This window comes from Erinaceus europaeus, chromosome 3, assembly GCF_950295315.1.
Source record: "Erinaceus europaeus chromosome 3, mEriEur2.1, whole genome shotgun sequence".
NCBI classification, from domain to species: domain Eukaryota; kingdom Metazoa; phylum Chordata; class Mammalia; order Eulipotyphla; family Erinaceidae; genus Erinaceus; species Erinaceus europaeus.
In genome coordinates, this window is record NC_080164.1 from 152873073 (window position 1) to 152896833 (window position 23761).

Here is a 23761-nt window from a genome sequence, read left to right on the forward strand (position 1 = left end):
GTATACAGGGAGAGGGGACACTGGGCAATACTGAGTGAAATGGCAGGACACAGGACTTTAAAGGGCTTGGCTGAGCTTTTCTCTACTGGTGCCAGAACTTGATCTTCTTTTGATTGTTTCAGACAATCCCATTTGGCATTTGCATAATCTTTCCTGGTTACTGTATATCTCATCTCAAGGAGCTTGAATTCTTCCCTGAAAGGCAATTCCTCCCTGACTCCCATAAGCAGCTGGTAAGTTTCAGCTGCCTTAAATAGGTGACCTCCAAAAGGCATCAGTGTGCATATGCAAAAGTGTCCTTGTCCTCATCTGACTACAATCTTGGATGCAGAGCTCCAAAAGAAAGCCTGATTCTTCCCCCAACTTAAAAAAAAAACACCAACACCCATCCCTTAAAAAAAAATCAATGGAATGCAAAACTGTTTTGAGTTTTTTATTTATAAATGTACATTTACTATAAAAGTTGTTGCATTTTAGACAACTTTTTTTTTTACTACTTCTCAGAAGCATTTTAGAATAAATTTTTAAAATGAAGGTTAGTGTAACTGATGTATTAATAGAACATTAGCCCACCTAGAACAGGAACATCTTTTGGACGGACTCACATGAGGTGGATCATCTCAGTTTGTTAAGTCATACATTGCATATAGATAACCATAATATGTGTTGCATTAATGACCCTACATAGAACACATGAGGAAATAGTATGAAAGTTCGATAGTGAAAACAACAACAAAAAAATTACCCCTTTTTTTTTTCCTTAAGAAAGAGAAGAGACTAGTCTTTGAAGGGTGAGGGGGAAACAAAGCAAATAAACTACCTCAGGAACAATAAATCACTTGCTTGCCCATCTGTTTTTTAAACAAACACATTTACATTATAGCTCAACAGAGCAGAACATTTTTTTCCCTGGGATTTCAAAGATTATTTGAAAAGAAATAGATCATACTCATTATGCTGCATTGGAAAAAACAAGATCTAGTCTGCCTGAGCTGCCATGTAACAGACTCCAAATGAAATATAAATCAAATAGAAATAGAAACAGTTGGCAATTAGAATTTAGAAAATGTTGGAGATTATTCTGTGCTGGTGACTATTGTTCATTATGAGAAAGCACATTTTGCAGTTGGAGAATAGGGCTTTATTTTTCTTGACTCAAGTCTAGCTTCAATACATGTACAATGAGTCTCACTAAGAAATATGTATAAATGGGTTTGTGAAACCAGAAGAGAATGTGCAATATTCATATAATCCTTACACAATGGATGGAGTTCCACATGTAAAAAGTCTTCTATAAAAATTGGCTATGAATGATCATATTGTACATGTGGTGTGCATTATTTGTGGTAAAGTACTTTGTTACTAGCATGCAAAGTGTAAACATCCACATTACCAAAATATTTAATAAAACATGCAGGTGATTATTCAAAATATTGGGCTTAATCTGTACATTTTCAAAACTTTTTTCTTTCTATTTTCTTTTTATTTTTAAAATGTCTTTTTTTTTTCTTTTCTGTAAAACAGCAGACACCTCCATGAGAATTCTCAGGAACTTGGAAGTGACTTCATTTCTCTACAATGTACTGCATCCAGAACTCATCATTGACTATGTGCAACAGCTTTGCATTTTTCTAAGGCACGGTTTTTTAATGAAATGATGGTTAAATGCCCATCTAACACCCACTTATCCAAATGACAAAATGGTCAGACTATCTCCAGTGGCTGAGGAAATTTTTGTACTTAACATGGAATTTGCATGCAGAGAACTATCTAGCATGTAAATAAATAAGTGCTAGTCATACTCGGTAAGACAGAGAAAAAAAATATTGCTCACCTAACAGAAAGACATCTACTTGTTGTCCTTGTATGATTACATTAGCCTATTAGGAGTAAATCCATCGTCTACATTCACAAAAATAGCATCTTATTTGCCATTATTTTAAGGCAGAATAGATAGTTCCTCTTTTCCTCAGTCTTAGAGAAAACAGTCTGAAGATGTAAAATGTGATGATTTTGAGTAACTAGTTCCTTTCTTGGCCAGCCGAAATTCATCACTTGGGGCAGGCAATAAACACACTCTCCCTGAGGGATCCTCTCTAAACTTCTCCACGAAGAAGATCCAGAATTCTCTAGAGTTCTCAATAGGAAAGAGAGCTGGCGACTGTAGAAAGATGAAGGAGAGCACTGATCCAACAGAATGGACAGGGCACCGTGTAAGCCGTAGGCTCTTGCTGATCACACACCAGTCACTTGTCCCAGCACATGTCAATTGGATTCTATTAGGGTGGGCCTAATGCTTTTCTTTAGATACCTATGCTTCATGCCCTCAAGGAGAACTTGCAGGCAAGGCTGAGCAGTGATCACAACTAATGATGAACTTATCTTGATGAACGCTTCCATATGCCTCACACTAAGTCTCTTATTGCTCTAGCGACTGAAAAGAATCAACCAACAAAGGTGTCATGGATATCATTGGCCCACCCTTCTTTTCAAAGATTAAAACTTCTTCACCAGTTTTGGTAATAACTTTGGAAATGATGACTGAAATGTTTCCTTCTGATTTCTTTCCAACCCTGAGCAGTGCTCTAGAGTGGAAGTCTGGCAGATATTTCAACAGTTCTATTTGATGGATGAACCTATATTAATAATAACCTCCAAAGTACACAAAATCTAATACTAATGGTGTAATAATTTATTGGTATGACTTCCACCTCCAAAAGGTAAGTAACAAATATTTCAGGATTATAGTATCTGTTATCAGACTAGCATCTTTGCATTGAAAGTAAGTTATAGCTCAGAGCTATATGATTTGATGTTTAGTTTCTGAAATGCATTAATTGTATGCTCCTGTCTTAGAAGACCATGTGTCTCAAATTGGCATGTCTTGCACTTTCTGCAGCTCAATTCTGTAAACATAAAGTGTTTAGTTGCTAGAAATACTAAAACAAAAAGGCTTATTGCATCATTTGTCTCATTAATTCCCAAAAAGAATAACACATTTTAAACCATAACCTGTTTGACCATGCTAAGACCTTTTTCAAAACTACTCAGGATCACTTCAACATTTTTTGTATATATTGTGCAAATGCAAAGAAAAAAAAAAGAGGAGAAAAACAAACACTGTGCTACAAAATAACAGATAACATCTTTTAGAATAGCCTCTCAGAAATTAGATGAATGCTGAGAAGCCCTGGAACTTGTTATTTTTGTTAAAAGACAGCCAGGGACATTCTCAATAATGAAATGATGAGTGATTCAGAAGCTTGACAACCACATCACAATGTTGTGGGTTGGCCAGCACCTGTGACAAAGAAAACAGAGCAACCTTTAGTTAAAGGAGTCAATGTTTCTTGCTTCAGACAGTAGTAATTTCCCCAAGTTAGCAGTCATCTGTGACTAAGTCTCCTCCTCCTTGGAGGAGAAGCTTGTCCAAATCTTGATTCTCAAACCATGAACCCAGAAGGAGTAGCATTGATGCCACCTGTAGTTTTCTAGAAATGCAGACTCCTGAATCCCATGCTTGAGCTTAACAAGGAGCCCAGGTGATTTATATGGTTTGTGAAGTCTGGCGGGAATCCTCTGGATTTTACTCCAAACCAGATGATTCCCATCAAGTTTTCTACCTTGTTTTCTAGGGGTAAACAAGCAACAAAATAATCTTTATCCTCTCTTCCTACTGATAGAGAGAAGTTGACTTTCCCTCCTCCAACCCTAATGTATGAGGAAAGGGGACTGATGCTGTTTTCCTTTTGGTCTGAATTTACCTACAGCATTAGCCAGCAAGCACATGTTTCTACTTGGGGCAGGGGAATGCTGTGGAAGTATGTAATAATTTCTAATGTATTTTTTCAAATAAATGTTTTTGCTGTCCTTATCTAATTTGGGGGTTAAAATATTAATTTCTAAGAAAAAAAATCAGGGGGTCGGGCTGTAGCGCAGCGTGTTAAGTGCAGGTGGCGCCACGCAAAGCGCAAGGTTCCAGCCCCGGCTCCCCACCTGCAGGGGAGTCGCTTCACAGGCGGTGAAGCAGGTCTGCAGGTGTCTTATCTTTCTCTCCCCTTCTCTGTCTTCCCCTCCTCTCTCCATTTCTCTTTGTCCTATCCAACGACAACCACAACAATAATAACTACAACAATAAAACAACAAGGGCAACAAAAGGGAATAATAAAAAAAAATCAGTACACACAATGTACTGATATATGAACTAGGAACAGAATCAGAAGATTTAAGAAATAAAATTACAAAGAACCCAGCAGAATTTGAAGTTCAGATAAATAATATGCATTTTGGTATATCTTATGTAATATTTTATAAGATAAGGTATACTTATGATAAATTTGTGAATGCCACATTCGGGGCACACAGATGCTGACAAATACTGATAGTGAGAAATAATGTGGTCTATACATGTTGGTGATTAATGACACACAGCCAAAGATCATATATTATAATGTGATGTTTTTTTATTAAAAGAAAATGTTACCCTACCAAAAATTCAAATATACAGGCAAAAGAAAATTTAACTGGGGATTTGCATTTTATTTTGCAACCCTATCTAGGAAGGATAATTTCGGCTATTTTCTGATAAGACCGTCGTCACAAAGTTTCTCCTTCATTTGAGGCACAAGAGTTTTGATGAGGCTATTGCAACATTGGAAAAGACCCCAGGGATTTTGTGTTAAATGCATTTCATGAGAGTGAATGATAGAACAGACACAATGACACAGTCATCCCACACGCAAGCACAAATGGCACGAGTTAAACATGCGATGGCTTGATCTGTGACAGGTAATTTGTTTTGCACTTCCATTCCCATTTACATATGAACTTAAAAACTGTTTACATTGCTTTTAGGAATTGCATTTTAATATGCCGTTATGCTATTTTTCCCCTCCAAGAGAAAAATTTCATTTAAATGTGACTAGTTACTTGAAGAAAATAGGATTATATATTCAGGTTTTATTATTCCACACAATGAAATTATTTTTGTTTCACTTAGAATGCCTATGATGTAAACCACCCCTCTCATCTATCCATCTCCCCTCTTCCCTACTCAGATGAAAATCAAATGAAAAAAAGGAAAGAAAAATGATTTCTAGCCATTTCTTTCCACTTTTATTGCATCTTGGGTATATTTAGCCAGTTCATGTGTATTTATGCTTCTCTAACTGATTATTGTCCCTTCTGCCTAGTCACTCCTAAGGCTTTTTTTTTTTTCCCCCTATATGACAGCAAGAAAGAAATAAGCAGTATTCAGATGTGCTGGTCATTCTTCCTGTCAGTTACTGAAATAACTCAACTTTAACCTACAATAATACTAATTTGTATCTGGAAAAATAAGCATAGGAGAAGACTTAAAAAGTTTGGAGAAAATAATTGAGAGATGGGCATTATTACTCAATACTAAAACATATTACAAAGCTATAGTAATTAAAAACTGATCATGTGGAATTTGGTTACTATGTCATAGTATATTATCCAAAAATGGACCCAAATCTATATAGTAGCCTAGTTTCTAAGAAAGTTGGCATTTCAAATTATTAAGAAGAAAAGAAACTTCATTAAGTGATCATATACACACAACTAGCTAATTGGGGGGGAAAATGAGGCAGGATGTCTATCTCCTTTCTTACTTTCACCTACACTCCCAATGAATACACATTTACATGTACAAGAGAAACAAAAACAATTCAAAGAAAAAAAAATACAGTTAAATATATTCGTACCCCTGGAATAGTGAGATTTCCTTTCTAACTAGGACACTAAATTCAGATTTCAAAACAGGAAAATTAATACATTTAATTAACTCAAATATATCCTATGAAAAAAATCACAAAGTGGCTTGCAGCAATAAGCACCGAACATATAAAACAAAAGGACAATTTCTGTAGTTTATAAAGCTTTCGTACAAGCCAAGTGCCAACAGAACAGGCAAAGGCTAGGAAGTCCCTTTGAAAACTATAAAAATGGCAAAGAAGCATATGCAAAGATGTTCAAACTCATAATTAAAATCAAAGCAAAGAATGGAACATTTTCAAGTCTGATGAAGTCCAGAGCTGATACAGGCACAGAAAAAGAAAGCGCTACTCTTCCCCATTTTGCAGGGAGAGTGCTCTTTTCTGGAAGATAATTAGGCAAGTTGTCTGAAAATTTAAATACTACATGCCTTTTCACTCAACTGTCTCAATGCTCAGAAACAACCCTATGGAAATGTTTATAAATGCTTATGAAGATGCACATGCAAAGATGTTTCTGTAACTACGTAAAAAATAGTATTAAAAAAACTGGAAAGAGCCAGAATGTCCATTTATAGCAAATTGGTTTTAAATTATGGTAAGGACATACAAAAGGAAGATAAATAGCTATTAAAAAGTCATTAAAAAGAATGAGAAGAAAGAACATGTTCTATGGAAAATAATTAACATGGTATATCATTAAAACTTTAGCAACAAACACCAAGTACAGAACACTGTGACTATGTGATTATCTTTGTGAAGTAAAATCTACCACCTATGTTGGAAGATACACCACACACACATGCATCTCTGTGTATGTGTACACATGCAGGCATACATTCTACTCTTCTCTTTAAGAAATCATTGGAACATGAATGCAAGAGTTAGATAATTTTAATTTTATATCTTTCTGAACAATCAAATATCTCTGACAGTACACCATTTGTAATATTGCTTATTCTTTTGAATGCTTACAGAGACTATTTAGGTGGAGAGATAATGACGTTGTTTGTCTTCTTGGTATCTTGTTATTCTAAAATTAATCCTAATTGAGTAGGGGGAGACAGCACAATGGTTATGCAAAAAGACTTTGAGGCTTGAGGCTCCGAAGTCCCAGGTTCAGTCCCTTGCACCACCATAAGCCAGATATGAGCAAAACTCTTGTAAAATAACACAAGAAAAAACCCTACTAAAATATCCCATTAATATAAAGAGAATGAAAAAAAATCGTATCTCTTTTCCCTGTCAACTTTTTAAGGGGATTAATGGTCTATAGTAAATACAGTTGTTGGTACATATGTAAAATTTCTCAGTTTTCTACAAAAATACTCTCACCCCCAGCCTAGGTCTTCCTCCATCATCATGCAGCAGGACCTGAAAGTTTTTCCCAACCCTACCCCAATTCTTTTACTTTGGTGCAAGTCCTTTCAACTTTTTATTTTTTAATTTTATTAGTGACTTGATATTGATTTGCAAAATTATAAGATAACAGGGGTATAATTCTGCACCTTTCTCACCACCAGAGTTCTGTGTCCCCACCCCCTCCATTGGAAGCTACAGAGTTCTCCCAAGGTTGTAGATATGGGTTGACTATTATCTCTGTAACTATCTGTCTAGTCTATATTTATATATATTTGCCTTTTTTTTTTTTTAGGTCCTGCCTTAACTTCCTTTCTATGTTATACCTACATCTATTACTACTTCTGACTGTCCTTCCTTTTTCCCTCTTTCTCCAGGTCCTGATGGAATTGGAGTTCAGAGCCCTCTGGTCATCAGCCCCTATCATTTCCCCCCTCTGGGAGCATGGACTAAAATTCTTTTTTTTCCCCCCACCTCCAGGGTTATTGCTGGGGCTCGGTGCTAGAATCCACTGCTCCCAGTGGCTATTTTTTTTCCCCTTTGTTGCCATTATTGTTTATTGCCATCTTTATTGCTGTCTTTGTTGTTGTATAGGACAGAGAGAAATGGAGAGAGGAGGGGAAGACAGAGAGGGAGAGAGAAAGATAGACACCTGCAGACCTGCTTCATCGCCTGTGAAGTGACCCCCCCTTGCAGGTGGGGGTGTGGGGGCACAAACCAGGATCCCTTGCACTTCGCACCACGTGTGCTTAACCCACTGTGCTACTGCTGGACCCCCTGGACTAAAATTCTTTTGGGGGTGCAGAAGGATTCTGGCTTCTGTAATTGCTTCTCTGTTGGACATGGGTGTTGGCAGGTCAACCCCCAGCCTGGAAAAACCATATCTCTGTAATCTAACCTCCAAATCATGACAGAAAATCTGTCATTCTTATCTCTTGATTTAGAACTAATGATATTCAATGCCCTACGTAGTTTTACACATAAGTGAAAAATTCCTGGTCTAGATCTGAAAAGTTAACTTCTAGAAGAAATGACAACGAATCACCAAGCTTCGTAATCAAAATAAAAATCTAGATGAAAATGGATACCTGTCACCCAGAGGTTGAGTCAGGTTCATCTCTGCTGGCAACCTTCAAACACTTTAAATAATGAAAGAAACTCAGATTTACAGCACTTCATAGTTGGCTCAATGAATTCTTCGACCTAAGAGTGCCCTCTCCTGGTTCCCTGATTCTTGTTCAGCTAGTTCAGTGAAAGTGCAATCTAATGGAAAAAACACTTTGAAATTTGGAGAGTACTGTTTAACTTCCTAATGTGTACAATAAAATGAACAAATAAAAATCCAGTTTAAAGGACATATACTATATATTTTGTATATATCAGTGATATATATGCCATACTACTTATATTTGTATATGTAATAATAAAATCTGTCAATAGTACATATATCCTGTCTATCCATTAAAATGCATGATGTAAATAGTCAGTTGGATGGCACTAGTTCTAAGTTAGAACTGTTTTACCATCAAGGAAAATGTTTATTATAGATCAAAAAAGCTTGAGTTTGACTTAACTTTCTTTTCTCATTAAAACAGGTATATATTTCTCTGACTTCACTAATTTTACAATTATGTAGAAAACAATGACATTTTAATTTTCACTATTAAAGTCTTCAATCTTGCAAGATTTAGAGAACCACTTTTCAAAACGCTATCAAATGTTGCTTTACTTGCTTTGAGGATTAAAATATTTTTGAGTATCAAGCCCCTCCTCTCCCCTCCCCCCTTGCCCCTCCCTTTTCCCTTCCCCTCCTTTTCCTTTCCTTTCCCTTCTCTTTTACACTACACGACTGATGAATTTGCCTGGAAAAGTCTCCTGCTATTAGGTTACCTAACAGAAAGACAATACTCATGCTTCAGTGTGAGGTGTTCAGAGGTTGTTCAAGGCTCATTTCAGTTTCAAATCAGCAGTCGGACAACAACACCCCCTGGTGGTCAGAGATGAACACAGCTCTTTTATGGTACGAGACCCACATAGGTGGGAGATAAGACTGTCAAAAGTGACTCAAGGCAGCAAATATTTAGGCATTTTGGAAGCAGGAATTTACAGAGATGTTAAACCATCTCTGATATGGGGAAAGATCATATTATTTTATGAAATTCCTGAATACAGGGCATGTAGATGGCGAGGAGCTGATATTAATGTCATTTGATATTGTTTGATATCAGTGGAGTCATTTTTCACACTTAAACCATCCCCCAAATAGTGTTTTTCTTTTAAAAGTATTCCTTAATTAAACAACAAGGGCAACAAAAAGGGAAAAAAAAGGCCTCCAGGAGCAGTGGAATCGTAGTGCAGGCACCGAGCCCCAGCAATAACCCTGGAGGAAAAAAAAAGGACAATATCTTTAAAGCTCTTTTATCTTCCTTCCGTCTCACTAAAGTAATGCTGAGTTCAGGCAATGTCTCTATCTAGCCTATAGATTTTGCTTAGGACACACTTCTGGCTTAAATAAATATTTTGCCATGTTGTAGCAGTAACTCCCAGGAAGGAGTAATTGGTTGGCCATCAAAAGAGTTCATCTGGATAATGTGACCATTTTGAGCCCTGTTTCCACCACACTGGAGGAAATTTCTTTCTCTCTCTGTCTCTGTCTCTATCTGACAAAGTCAGCCCTGAGTGGTGAAGCCTTGACTGTCACAAAGGAAAGAAGAAGGAGAAGGAGAAAAAGAGGAGGAGGGAGAAGAGGAAGAAGGAGAAAGAGATGAAGGAGAAGAGGAAAAGGTGAATAAGTGTTTTTAAAAGGGGTAATTTAATTATTGCTTAATTTATTTAGATGCTAATTAGTCTTTCCGGAAGTTAGGAATATCAGTTGAAGGGAAGAAATAATTGAATACGAAAGGTAAATCCGATAAAAGGCACATGGTTGCACTCATTCATCTTGAAGTATTTCCTTAAGTACTTACTTCTGGATCTCATGTAGCAGTCGTTACAGTTTAGAAGACCATTTCGAATTCTAACATCTGTCCCACTCACTGCATCTCCCAGCTGTCCTTTACAAATTCCACACTAAAGGGTAGAAAGAACAGAAGTTATAAGGGGCACAAGGATCATCTTTTCTGATAGTGCTTAGTTACTGCTCACAGGAGTAGCACAGTAACTACTCCTGCAACTTCCATTTTTGTTGAGCATCTGTGTCCAGTGCTGCATGAAGAGCTGACTTACCACAACAATACATTTTCCAGCAATTTTTTAATACACATGGTATGACTGGTCAGCATGTAGTCTTACTACCAGGAGAACTGGGACTAGAATTTTAGGCTTTTTATTTTCAGTTTATTCATTAATTCATTCACCTGTAGCAATTCATTTTTAACTAGCTCTTAGCTAGGTCTCTGGTGAGTCAGGCAGACACATCTCTGCCACTGTGGAGCTGACAGCTTACTAGAGGAAATGGCAATTTAGCCATTCAATGAAATTTAGCCATTCAATGAGTTATGAAAATCATGGAAGGTATCTGTCAAGATCGGTAGACATGTGACAGTCTGGGTGAACAGGGAAGTTTCAAAGAGGGAATGATGTTCAATCTGCGCTTGGAGGTCAACTATTGATGTTCAATAGTCGCTTGGAGGTCAACTATTCTGCGGTTAGTTATTACCACTTGACTGACAAAGTCTTCCATGATGTTCAAGACAAAACAAACAAAACAACAACAACAACAAAAACCTCTAATGTTTAGTCACAATGTCAGAAACAGCAAAGAGGTTGCATTCCAGATAAATCCATTTGGTCCTAAATGATTCAGAAGCATTCCTGTCCTCCTAGGGAGAAGCTGCTTGCTGGAGTAGACACAACTCAAGTTGTAAAGAGAAACATCATTAGATTTTTTTTTTTTTGTCTCTAACCTAAAGCAGAAACTTTTGCCTCACAAGCAAAAGTCATCAGATTTTCAGGAGGCATTTCCCAGCAGAAAAATGCCCAAAGATGTCTCAAAATAGAGCCCAGGGGGAGAGTAATGAACACATACCCTAAAGCACTGGATGTGAAAATAGAGATTGAGGGTTTCAATGATCATGGCTGCTCCTTTCCCCAAAGGAAGCCCACAAGAGGAACATAGCTTCTTCCCACTTATAGACCTAGGTTTTAAAAAAATGCATGTAAGAATAAATTGTTTCCTTTAGAATAGTTGGTCAAACACATACACCTGTAGCCTCATGCGGAAAAAAAAAAGCATGCATTTTAAAAACTACTTTTATCATGAATGAAATGACAACTACTAAACTGATGAACAGGAAATGAAACATTAGACATCAGCTACCAAAAACTGCCAAATATAATAGGCCTCCATTGTGGTACTAAAGAGAGAAAAAGAGGGGCGGGGGGAGAGGGAGAGGGAGGGAGAATATGTATATGTGAGACAGAGAATATGTCATAGTGATGAAAATACCCTGAAAATGATTCAATGTATTTGACTCAAGTTTTCTTAAGTTCCAAAAGATAATCAAGTTTGGCTATATGAAGGTTTTCATCGGCCCACTAGGGAATTTTATTTCATAAGAAAGATAAATTGTATCCAAAAGTGAGAAACAATTATCTTCTAGCCCAAGAGGTACCACACAGACAAAGGGCCTTATTCCTATTCTGTCTCAACTTCTGTAACGTGGTGTAAAGAGCCTTTTTTGGGTTTCTCTTTCATCTTTAAAAGAAGAGGACTGGTATAGCTGATCTCTGTTATTTTTTCTGGTGCAAACCCTGACTCCACAATCTGGGCACTTCCCCTTTGAGGATGTGAGCTGCACATCCTCTGCATATCCACTTCTGCACCTTCTCAAGTTCCTAGAACAATGTTCACCAGTAGAGCCCATCACAGCAGACCCAGTGAGAACTCAAGATGGTTGTCTTCAATGGCAGCCTCCCTATAATTGTGATCAGATTGCAATGATGCCAATTCTCTGGAAAGTTCTTAGAATGACAGATGAAAAATTTAAAACAGACAATCACATTTGGAAGTCAACAGGGTAGAGGGACAGAAGAAATACAAAGGAAGATGAGAGTAAAGATGCCGAGTTGCTTGAAGCAAACTCTATTTATTAGGATTCCCCTCTTATCCAGTAGTTAAATGAAATTTCTAAATCGAAGAAAACCTCTGAGTACTTAGTCATTTGTCTCTCTAGTGAATGGAAAGCCAGGCAGCTTTTAAGGAAATCATGGGGGCCCAATTAATGTCCAGAAGCAATCATTAGGGAGCTTGAGTGGGTTGAAAAAGAAGGATGAAGTTTCGCTTCGCAGTCCCTACCATACTTCTCTGTAAAAGCCATCAGCACATCCTGCCTAGGAGGACAGGGCCATCTTGGAGAGAAAGGCGCCGACTTAGGAGCCCAGCAATTGTCTGGTGGATTTTATTATTAGATTGCAGGTCCCACACAATGTAATTAAAGCCCCATGGCCATAGCCGCCAATGTCGCACACTTGACTTTTTCTATCATGGGCTGATTAATCTGCAGGAGGATGGAAAAATTCCCTTTGTGTGTGTGTGTGTGTGTGTGTGTGTGTGTGTTCTGGCAAGCACTAATCTGGTTGAAATCATGCTTGGAAGACTCTGGTCAGAACAAAGCAGTCTCAGAAGGGCTTGCTGACCCCTGGTACCTGTTTGGTGACTGGCCAGGAGGGGTAGCGGGGCAGGGGGACAGGTGTCCAGCCTGGAAGTTCTCTCCAGGGCTTTTCCTGTAACATAGTAAAGGAGCCCAAAATTACAACAAGTAAAGAGAATCTCAGTATTATTTAAAAAAAAAATTTTATTATAATATTATAAGAAAAATACACTGTCCTTCACAGTCAAATAAAACACCACAGAGTACCCAGGTGGTAATTTCTTTTAAAGGATTTTTTTTTTTTAAAGAGGGGGGCCAGGCGGTAGTGCAGTGGGTTAAGCGCACATGGCACAAAGCGCAAAGCACAAGGACCAGCGTAAGGATCCTGGTTCCAGCCCCCCGTTCCCCACCTGCAGGGAGGTCGCTTCACGAGGGGTGAAGCAGGTCTGTAGGTGACTATCTTCCTCTCCCCCTCTGTCGTCCCCTCCTCTCTTGATTTCTCTCTGTCCTATCCAACAGTGACAGCAATAACAACAATAGTAACAACAACAATGATAAACAACAAGGGCAACAAAAGGGAAAAAATGGCCTCCAGGAGCAGTGGATTCATAGTGCAGGCACGGAGCCCCAGCAATAACCCTGGAAGCAAAAAAAAAGAAAAGAAAAGAAAAGAAAACAGAAACAGAAACAAAAAGCACACCTCATCCTGCCTAACAAAGGCTGTGTTACTGAGCAGAAAAAACAGATGATTTTACCGATCATTTCTTCGCCAGGCTTTCTGCTTAATTAAAATGTATGCTGAGTTAAACACAAAGGATATGGATTGAAAGGGATGGGAGAGATGAATAGGGAAACAGGAAAAACTTTCTGAGAGAGCCCAGAAGTAAAGGGAGAGCTGGGGAGGGGGGAAGGTAGTGTTATCCAGAGAGATAACTTCTACCCCCATAAGTTATCTCATTACAGACAATGGGTGATGAGAGATGATGTCTGAGACATCTAATAACATCATGTTATGGGTGTTTATAAAGCAGAATGGCTCCAGCCAAAAGATACAAGGATGGTTTTACAGACGCAGATGACCGCACAGCATGCCTGTCTATGACTAAGCTGTCATTTCAAGGCTTTTGTTTATGATAGTAAATTTTATTTGTAAAGAGAGATAGAACACAGGAAAGAATGAGGGAAAGGGAAATGCCAACACACAAGTGAACTGAACAACTGAACATGCGTAGTCCATCTGCCTTCTAACAGCTTTCAGAACAATTCCCTGAGTCCCATTTCTACCCAAAATTCCTTCCTAATGTAGAACTAACTGGTCTGCCCCCAATGTCATGCTTGCATGTGATACCTTAAGGGGTAAGTACCATAACCTTAAAAAAGGCGAAGATAACTTGTAATAATCAATAACAATAATGATTATTTTATGTGAATTTTACCTTCTAGTGCATCTGAGTATCATCTAGATATACAGAAATGAACTTGTATAGACATCAGAGAGAAGGGGGGAAAGAGTTCAAACACTAGAGGAAAATTAGGTAAAATGTGAACTTACAGAACAAGCTAATATCTCTATCATTACCATCATCATCGACAACACCATTTACAATATATAATATTTATTATTGGCAAGGCACAAAACACTGTGAGATAGGTAAAATCATGACTCTCACTTATACATAAGGCGACTGAAACTGAGGAAGATTAAGAAACTTGCACAAAGTCCTACACAGACAAATAGTGAGTCAAGATTTGGTTTTAGGTGATCAGACTCCAGGTAGAATGATTAAAGTATAACGAATGATGTATCTTAAAAAACTCATTGCAAGAAACCATAGGAGCTACTAAGATCTTATTGACTTCTTCTACCACTTAATAAATCAAAGACTTTTTGGCAAGCTATATACTTCACTGAGCCTCAATTTCCTAGCCTCTAAGATGGGAACAATAACTTCATACAGCTTTTGGGAATGCTCAGTGAGTTGATAGATGAAAAGAAGAAAGATATCTAAACCCTTTAATATGGGCTCTTTTTAATAATAAATCACTTCAGAAATAATAGGGATTATTATTATTGTAAAAAATATAATTCTTGGGAGTCGGGCAGTAGTGGGTTAAGCACAGGTGGCGTAAAGAGCAAGGACCAAGGTAAGGATCCTGGTTTAAGCCCCTGGCTCCCCACCTGCAGGGGAGTCACTTCACAAGCGGTGAAGCAGGTCTGCAGGTGTCTGTCTATCTTTCCCTCCCCGTCTCTGTCTTCCCCTCTTCTCTCCATTTCTCTCTCTGTCCTATCCAAGAACAACGACATCACTAACAACAACAGTAATAACTACAATAAGAGCAACTAAAACGGAATACATAAATATTTAAAAATATATACTTCTTATAAAATTATGACCAGGAGTGGCTATTGAATGGGAAAGCATAATAACAAGAGAAAAATTTATTTCCTTTAAAATTATTTATTTATTTTATTAGTTAGGACAGAGAAAAATTGAAAGGGAAGGGGGAGAGAGAGGGAGAGACAGAGAGATAACTGCAATATTGCTTCTCAATTTGTGAAGCTTTCTCTCTGCAGGTGGGGAGTGGGGGCTCGAACATGGGTGAACATGGGTTCTTGTTCATGGTAATGTGTGTGCGCAACAAGGTGCACCACCATCCGGCCCCCAAAATACATTTTCTTAAAGAATAGTTGTCAGTAAGCTCTAAAACCACTTACGTCACTTAAAAATCACCAGTAAAACAGGCCTGGAAATTCTTTTTAAAAATATTTTACTTATTAATAAGAAAGATAGAAGAAGGAAGAAAAAGAACCAGCTATCACTCTGGTACATGTGCTGCCAGGGACTGAACCCAGCACCTCGTGCTTGAGAGTCCAGTGGTTTATCCACTGCGCCATCTCCCAGCCCATAGCCTAAAAATTCTTTTCAATGTTTAGATTTGGGTGTGAAAAACATTGCTTTGTCTCTTTCAAGCTGATCAATTTAGAGTGAACTTGCTAGGAAGACAGTCACAAACTTCTATAACTATGAGTTGCCTTGCCAATAAAATTAAATGGACAGAAAGTAAACCACGCTGCTGACATATTGCCACCTCACACTTTCTCATCCTCCTCTTTTGGGCTAACATTTAAAAAGATAAACAAACAAACAAACAAACAAAGGATTTCATATTCATCAGATTTGGCTACTTACTTCCGCCTTTCACTTGGAGACTCAACCTGATGGTTAATGTTTTTATCCAATGGAAGGGTTTTGGGCTTCACATCATCTAAAAAGTGTGTTGCTGGGTTTGAAGTCTGCTGACTCCAGGATGGATCTGTGATCAAGGACAGAACATAAACTCATAGACCAGGAAAAGTCACCTTGGTGCTTTGTACATCACCTTAGCCTGCTGAGGTCTCAGAGATTCACACCTCATGGAGATGCTGGACAAAAGTAGTGAGAATTTATTCATTATACTGCTTAGCATAAATCTAGTTTATTCACTGACTTATTTAGCATAGGTTAGAAGAGAAACTTGTAGCCAGAAGCTACTATCTGCATGATATAGGTGGGGTCTTACAATAATGTAAACACTGGGTTGGTCTTCTCCATCCTCACCTTGAACTAGCTGTGGGTGCATTTCGCCATGTGGAGTCCCACCATAAACATCCATCTGATGGTCCTGATGGAGCCCTTTAGATATGGAATTCTCAGGGTGAGCCAAGACCCCTTGAGTTATACTGTTAAGATGAAGAAATGTATTTAAGAACAGAGATAAGAGCAATTGAACTGAACTGATCCCTTAAGACATGGAACTACCAGTTACAGTATTAAAAAAAAAAAAAGAAATGGGATTAACTGAGCACTCATTTTCTAAAGCACATCGAAAATGCTATAGATAACTATGCATGTCCAGTATTAATTTAACAAACTTGAGAAACCATCATTTCCAATGTTCTCCCAGTCTCCCTGTTGATAAAACTCTGTTCTGTTCCAGTGAATATCAGAGAAGCTAGAATTAATTGCCCAGGTCTTTACAAGAAGGATTATTATAGAAGTCATAGGGGCAAAATGGGACTTCTGCAGTCCATGGTAATTCATGGACTTCCAGCAGCCTCAGTTTCCAAACAAAAGACAGATAGAAGGATAAAAGAAAAATCACTGGCAACAACAAAGGTTTTCTGGAGAACGGACAAGAAATCCACATAAAATGCTTATCACTGTCTCAGTCAAATACTGTCTAGTGGCTTCCATTTCATAGCATTGGAAAGTCTGTTTGAGCAGTGTGAGCCAGAAACAGATGTGCAGATTCTGGACATGGGTTCCAAGCACCTGTACTCCACTGTTTACTGGTCTTCTAGCCGAGGAGCACAGAATTCTAGGAGTAAAATCCTTCAGGAGATCTCAGCTCCCAAACAGGTAACAAACTGGTAACAGATAGACTTTCAAACTGGTAACAGATAGACTCAAACGGGTAACTCTCAAACTGGTAACAGATAGACTTTCTTTCTTTTTTTTTAAATGTTAGTTTTCCTTTTTAAACTTTTAAAAAGGGAGTCGGGTGGTAGTGCAGCGGTTTAAGCACATGAGGCGCAAAGCACAAGGACCAGCCTAAGGATCCCGGTTCAAGCCCCTGGCTCCCCACGTGCAAGGGAGTCGCTTCACAGGTGGTGAAGCTGGTCTGCAGGTGTCTATCTTTCTCTCCCCCTCTCTGTCTTCCCCTCCTCTCTCCATTTCTCTCTGTCCTATCCAACAACGACGATATCAACAACAATAATAACTACAACAATAAAACAACAAGGGCAACAAAAGGGGATAAATAAACATTAAAAAAAACTTTAAAAAATATTTATTTATTCCCTTTTGTTGCCCTTGCTGTTTTATTGTTGTAGTTATTATTGTTGTTGTTGATGTCATTATTGTTGGATAGGACAGAAAGACATGGAGAGAGGAGGGGAAGACAGGGAGAGAAAGATAGACACCTGCAGATCTGCTTCACCTCTTGTGAAGTGACTCCCCTGCAGGTGGGGAGCCGGGGGTTTGAACCAGGATCCATATTCTGGTCCTTGCGCTTTGCGCGCCATGTGCATTTAACCCGCTGTGCTACCACCCAACTCCCTAGATAGACTTTCATGTTCTCAGGTTCCTCTGAGGATGATGTGGTACAGTTGGTGGTGTGTACGTGTTGGTCCCTAGGAAGTGTGCCTTCCTTGTTACGTATTGTGACATAGGTTGAAACTCAACCCTCACCACATTGGGGGGAAGCTTTGGTGATGTGATGTTTGTTCCTCTCTCCCTCAGTCTCTTTCGCTTTGAAAAAACTTGTTCCTGGTGGTGAAACTCTAGGGACAAAGGGGAAAAAAAAAGTTTCCCTACTTAAATCTAAGGCTATTTATATTCAGTAGCATAAAGACACTGACTTCATAGCTATTAGAATGTATTCAAGCAATATGCAATGCGTTCCTGGAATGTTCATTTCAAAGCTGAATGTGATTTGCATTAACTAGGAACTCTTCTCAGGAGTGAGGGGCAGTCGCTTTGCACTTTTGGACACACAGCCTGGGGTGGGTCATACCTGCCCTTTTCCTCCAGTGGATCACTTTCCCTTGTCTTAAGCAATAAATCATTACTGTCCCCTGAGGATGACTTCTGTCTTGTCCCTGGTTCTTCTGGACAGTTTTCGAAGACCATCTTATTCTAAGGAAGAACATAAGGATAAATCTTTAATAGGTTTTTTTTTAAATTGTCACCAGGATTATTGCTGGGGCTCCGTGCCAGCACTACAAATTCATGTTCCCAGTGGCCTTTTTTTCTCCTCCCTCCTTTCCTCCCTCCCTTTTTTCTCCCTCCCTTCCACCTTCCCTTCTTTCTTTCCCTCCTTATTTTACTTGTTAGGACAGAGAGAAATTGAGAGGGAAGGGGGAGTCAGAGAAGGAGAGAGAGAAAGACACCTGCAGACCTGCTTCACCACTCATGAAGTGCCCCCTAGCTCATGGTAACTTAGACCACTGCCAGGCCCCCTTGAATAGACTTTTTAAACCCACGGGCTAACACTTATCTCTGGTTATGTGATATTTGTAAGTCACTTCTCAAGCATATTATCTGCAATTAAAGAAAGCTCACTCAAGTGAACTGAGTTATTAATTGATTTTCAATCATTTGAAATAAATGTGTAATTTGGATCTTTTTCAAGTTACCAAAGCAGGAAATATGTAAGAACATTCACTTTTTAAACGGAAACAAAGTCACATTGACTCATTTCAGGACAAAAGGCTTCCTATTGAAAAATCATGACACATCTTTGCATAGAAAAGTATCTCATGACTTTTCCAACAACCTAGTAGTATCTACAGATATTTTTATGGCTACCAGGTTTGTTATAACTTTTGCCCAGTATTTTGATGACTTTACTTGGGGAACATGAAGGTAGTCCTACCTTTCTGGTTCTCTTTAGGCTTTAAAGACACCTGAATATTGCATTTGTATTTTAAGGGTGGGGGGTTGGAAGCAATTTTCACAGATGCTAAGGGAAAGCATATTGCTGGCATCTTGCTGCTACCATCCAGTGCAATGGAATGACAAGAATAAATGTTCGTTAGATGAATGAATGATGGGCAGTTAGAAGGACATTCCAGGACATGTTCTTACTAACTGGGACCTTATCATGTCTTTACTCCTAGGACGTCACTCTAGGGCCTGGCCATGGCAGTGCTGGATACTGCCCTGGGGTACAGTGGCCACACAGTAGCTGACATGACTGGAGGGAACTAGCCAGTCCTGAGTTTTTCACTGGTGGAAAGTCTAACCTGGTGGTTTTTACACTTCTATTTATGATTATGTATTTCACAAAGTTGAATCTGTGGCCTCACCACTGTTCCACCACCCTCATTTATGGAGGAGGAGGTAGATAGCTGGTCTGCAGAACTTGAAGAAATAGTAAATGGAACCACAGTGTCTTCAATTATCTTACGCTCCTAAAGGAAAGACAGGAATTAATGAAAGGGAGAAAATGAATAACCACATTTGTTGGAGAGAAAGATTTCATTAGGAAGCAAACATCAGGATATGTGCAAACAAGCAAGGCATTAAAAAAAGGTCTTTTTAGAAAGCATGTTAATCAGATATACTCCACAGGCAGCTACTTAGAAATTAGCACTTAATTTGGCAAAATAAAGTCCTTGCAAATTAGCCAGCTACTGTGATTCAGGAGGCCCCACTAGAAATGCTTTTAGGGATCTGATTATGCACAAAATTATTGTTGAAGATAAGATTCATGACAATATTAATCATAAAGAAGTTTTAGATAGTATACGTAAATTGCAGCTCCCCTTAAATACTCTGACCTGTTTGTCTAAAAAAACCAATGAGACAAAAATCTCCTTTCCAAGTCTTTGTAGTAGCCTATAGTGAGTGCAGTAGAAGGAATTCATTTGGCTTGAGTAAATGTCCTCACATTATCAGCTGGCTACCGGCTTGGTGAAATGCGTCACTTGGAAAGTGCTGTTGTGCCAAGTGTGAGCTCAGCCTCCACACTGAAGAAAGCTTCAGTGCTGTGGGTGCTGTGGTTTCTTTCATCTCTGTCTCCCTCTATAAAAAATTAGTTGACTACTAGTAAAAATGCCATAAGCACAAGTAATAGACACTTCCATGTCCTCGTTAAAATAAATCAAGCATCTTACTTTCTGACTAGTTGATACAAAGCAGGTACAATTTTATATTGTCCCCTTCAACAATAACTCAACATACCTTTACCGCAAGATAAATTTGAGGGAACTGTGGTCTTTTAGAGCTCAGAGGATATGCCTTTCCATTATTATTTACTTATTTATTTATTTACTGTTTTGACCAGAGCACCATACAGGTCTAGCTACTGAGAGTGCCAGGGACAGAATCTGGGATTTCTCCCATCAAAGTCCTGTGTGCTACTATCTCCCTGACCCTCTCCTTAAGAGACTCATGGGGCTGTGCTGTGAGTAAAGAGAAGCAGACACAGTCACATGCATATAGATACCACAGACACCAAAAAGTGTTTTTAGATGAAAGAACTAGGAGTACAAGCTTAAGTCACTTCTTGGGAATGTCCTACCTCCTCATAGTATCTGCGCTCTTCCTCTTCTACCTCCTTCTGGGCCTTTTCCCACTCTTCTTTCAGCTTGTCCTGCTCCTTCTGGTATCTCTCCTATGAATGGAACTTCCACAGGTTATTCTGAACTCATCACTGCATATATTATGGGATATATTTTCTCTCTAAACCACTGTGAACTTCACAATATGTTACGAGGCTAGCTCCATGTCACGTTCTGCACGCCAAATTAGTTCAATGCAACAAAAGATGAATCTTAATTTTTGATTTTCAAACCTGTTAGCAATGTAAGAACCCAATGGAGAACAATATTTCTGCTGAAGTGTTTTGCATAAATTTGCATAAATGTAGACATTTGCTTACAGAAAGAAAAGACAGTGAGATTCAAAGGCTCCAAACACTTTCTCAATTTGGGTCTTATTCTAGGACGTGAACTAAATCAATAATTTGTTTCTACTGTCTTTCTGAGATGAGTTTTGCCATCCTGCTAGCCTCCTACTAAGAGAGTTTAATACGAGATTAAAAAAAGAAAAAAAACAAAAACAAGGGGGTCGGGCGATAACGCAGTGGGATAAATGCACATGGCACAAAGCGCAAGGACTGGCATAAGGATCCCAGTTTGAGCCCCCCTGCTCCCCACCTGCAGGGGGGGGGTCACTTCACAAGTTTCACAAGACACTTGCAGGTGTCTCTTTCTCTCCCCCCTCTCTGTCTCCCCTCCTCTCTTGATTTTTCTCTTTCCTATCCAACAACAACATCAACGGTAACAATAACAACAACAAGGGCAATACATTGGGGAAAATGGCCTCCAGGAGTGGTCTGGAAGGTGGCGCAGTGGATAAAGCATCGGACTCTCAAGCATGAGGTCCTGAGTTCAATCCCCGGCAGCACATGTACCAGAGTGATGTCTGGCTCTTTCTCTTTCCTCCTATGTTTCTCATTAATAAATAAATAAATAAATAAATCTAAAAAAAAAAAGGGCCTCCAGGAGCAGTGGATTCGTGGTGCAGGCACTGAGCCCTAGCGATAACCCTGGAGGTAAACAAAGAAAAACCTGGCAGGCCTACCAAATAGACAATCTAGAAGGGCTCAGAATGGATATGCTGTCATTAAACTGAGTAGGTAAGTGACTCATCCCTTGCAGCCACTCTAGCAGAGTAGAATCTTCCTACCTTTAAGTAACTTCTGAATTAAGAACCGCTCTTACACAGCTTTCTATCAGAAAGCTCCCACACGAGAGCTGCCACTCTTGTTTTCAGAAACAATGCACCACTCAGCACCACTTATAGGGCAAAAAGAAGTATGAGAGTCCCTGACAACTGAGTAGAAGAAACAGAAGTAGTAGAGTAAGTTGCGAGTAAAATTAATGCTTAAGATGAAAACTGACATCCCTGCATACCTGGGGGGACGGGGATACATGGCAGAGAGAAGGGCATCACTCATGTGCAGCACACACAGCCAAATACTTCAGGCTGAATACTGTCAAGCCTCTCGCCGAGGCTAAAGAGAGTCTATGCTTCTAGCTTCCTGGGGAAGGGCTTGAAATTTCCTCCAGGTATTGCCTGTTATGACATTATCTTTGGAGCAAAAGGGCTTCATTGGAATTGTCTAGAGCCTGATGTTCTTATTAACGTTCAGGCAAAACCACTGTTGGTCATTTTGTAGCAGGTTTTTAACTCCAAGTAAAAATTTGCTATAAAAATCTAATACCGCAAAGTTTTAGTAAGAGACTTCAGGGGCTCTTTAAGGCAGAGGAAACCTATGCTAGCACTCTACAAAAGCTTGAAAATAGGGCTGGGGAGATAGCATAATAGTAGTTCCAACAGACTCTCATGCCTGAGGCACCAAAGATCCCAGGTTCAATCCTGAGCACCACCATAAGCCAGAGCTGAACAGTGCTCTGGTAAAAACAAAAACAAATGAACAACAACAACAACAAAAGCAAACTTTTTCCCCACCTGAGCTTCAGAAGCAGTGAAGCAGGCCTGCAGGTGTCTATCTTTCTCTCTCCCTTTCTATCTTCCCCTCCTCCCTCAATTTTTCTCTGTCCTATCCAATAATAATAATAATAATAATAATAATAATCTGAAAAATTAGTCAAGCTTCATATTGGCGCCCACACTTCCCATCTTCAGTTCCCTTCATGAAGAAGTTAAACAGATGATGCAAGGAATAAAAAGATAGGCTACATCTACACACACATACACACACACACACCAAACAACACAAGTATATACTTATATACACTATGCACAGAGACACACACCACACTGACATACACAGCAGAGAAACACAGAACACAGATACACAAAATACACACACCACATTCACACACAGACAACACTGACACACACAATATACACTATACACAGGGACACAGCATAGACACACAAACATGCAACATACAGAGTTACACACACACACATTATACACAACACCTTCAGACACACTCTTCTCTCTTGCACAAACACCTTGGCTGCATAACTTATAATCTATCATGTCACACTGAATAACCTTCATGTGAGACAGGTACAATGCATCTGCCTGTATCTGTAACCATGGCCATCTTCCAAGAATAACAGGTATGATGGGCCGCACACTTACCTGTCTGTCCTCTTTGTAAAGTTTCTTATTTTTAAAAGATTTTATTTATTTTTTGAGACAGGTAGGAGGAGAGAGAGAAAGAGCAGCAGGCATTACTCTGGTACATGTGCTGCTGAGATCATACTCAGGCCCTCATATTTGAGAGTGCAACACTTTATCTCCTATGCCACCTCTTCATGGAATTTCTTACTCTATTTAACATTTTAACTGTGGGAGAGACACCAAGAGAATAGCAAATGGAGAAGACTTGTCCGTGATCTCTGGATGGCTTGAAGTCCCGGCATATCTGAGGCTTTATTGAACTGCATTCTTTCTAAAAATTAGGATTGAAGACCTACGCCTTTAAAGTTTTTAAGTGTGTCAGATGCAAAACCCAAAATTACACTATAAGTGATTATCTCAACTGGC

The 23761-nt window shown here is 39.0% G+C and overlaps 1 protein-coding gene across 28 annotated transcripts in view; it reads right to left on the reverse strand.

Annotated features, from left to right (window-relative positions):
* Nucleotides 1-419: 419 nt before the first annotated feature.
* LIMCH1 (LIM and calponin homology domains 1) overlaps nucleotides 420-23761 on the reverse strand; it is a 390588-nt gene continuing 367246 nt past the window's right edge. For 16 of the 28 annotated variants that reach the window (XM_060188128.1, XM_060188125.1, XM_060188123.1 and 13 more), the window contains 9 exons: nucleotides 20753-20845; nucleotides 19536-19640; nucleotides 18242-18363; nucleotides 16285-16406; nucleotides 15877-16000; nucleotides 12741-12818; nucleotides 11122-11230; nucleotides 10061-10163; nucleotides 420-3301 (listed from right to left, as the gene is read on the reverse strand). In XM_060188128.1, coding sequence (XP_060044111.1) covers nucleotides 3276-3301; nucleotides 10061-10163; nucleotides 11122-11230; nucleotides 12741-12818; nucleotides 15877-16000; nucleotides 16285-16406; nucleotides 18242-18363; nucleotides 19536-19640; nucleotides 20753-20845 — 882 coding nt within the window. In that variant the 3' untranslated portion in view covers nucleotides 420-3275. The remainder of the gene's footprint in view (nucleotides 3302-10060; nucleotides 10164-11121; nucleotides 11231-12740; nucleotides 12819-15876; nucleotides 16001-16284; nucleotides 16407-18241; nucleotides 18364-19535; nucleotides 19641-20752; nucleotides 20846-23761) is intronic. The other 12 variants (XM_060188132.1, XM_060188126.1, XM_060188139.1 and 9 more) reach the window with 2 other exon arrangements.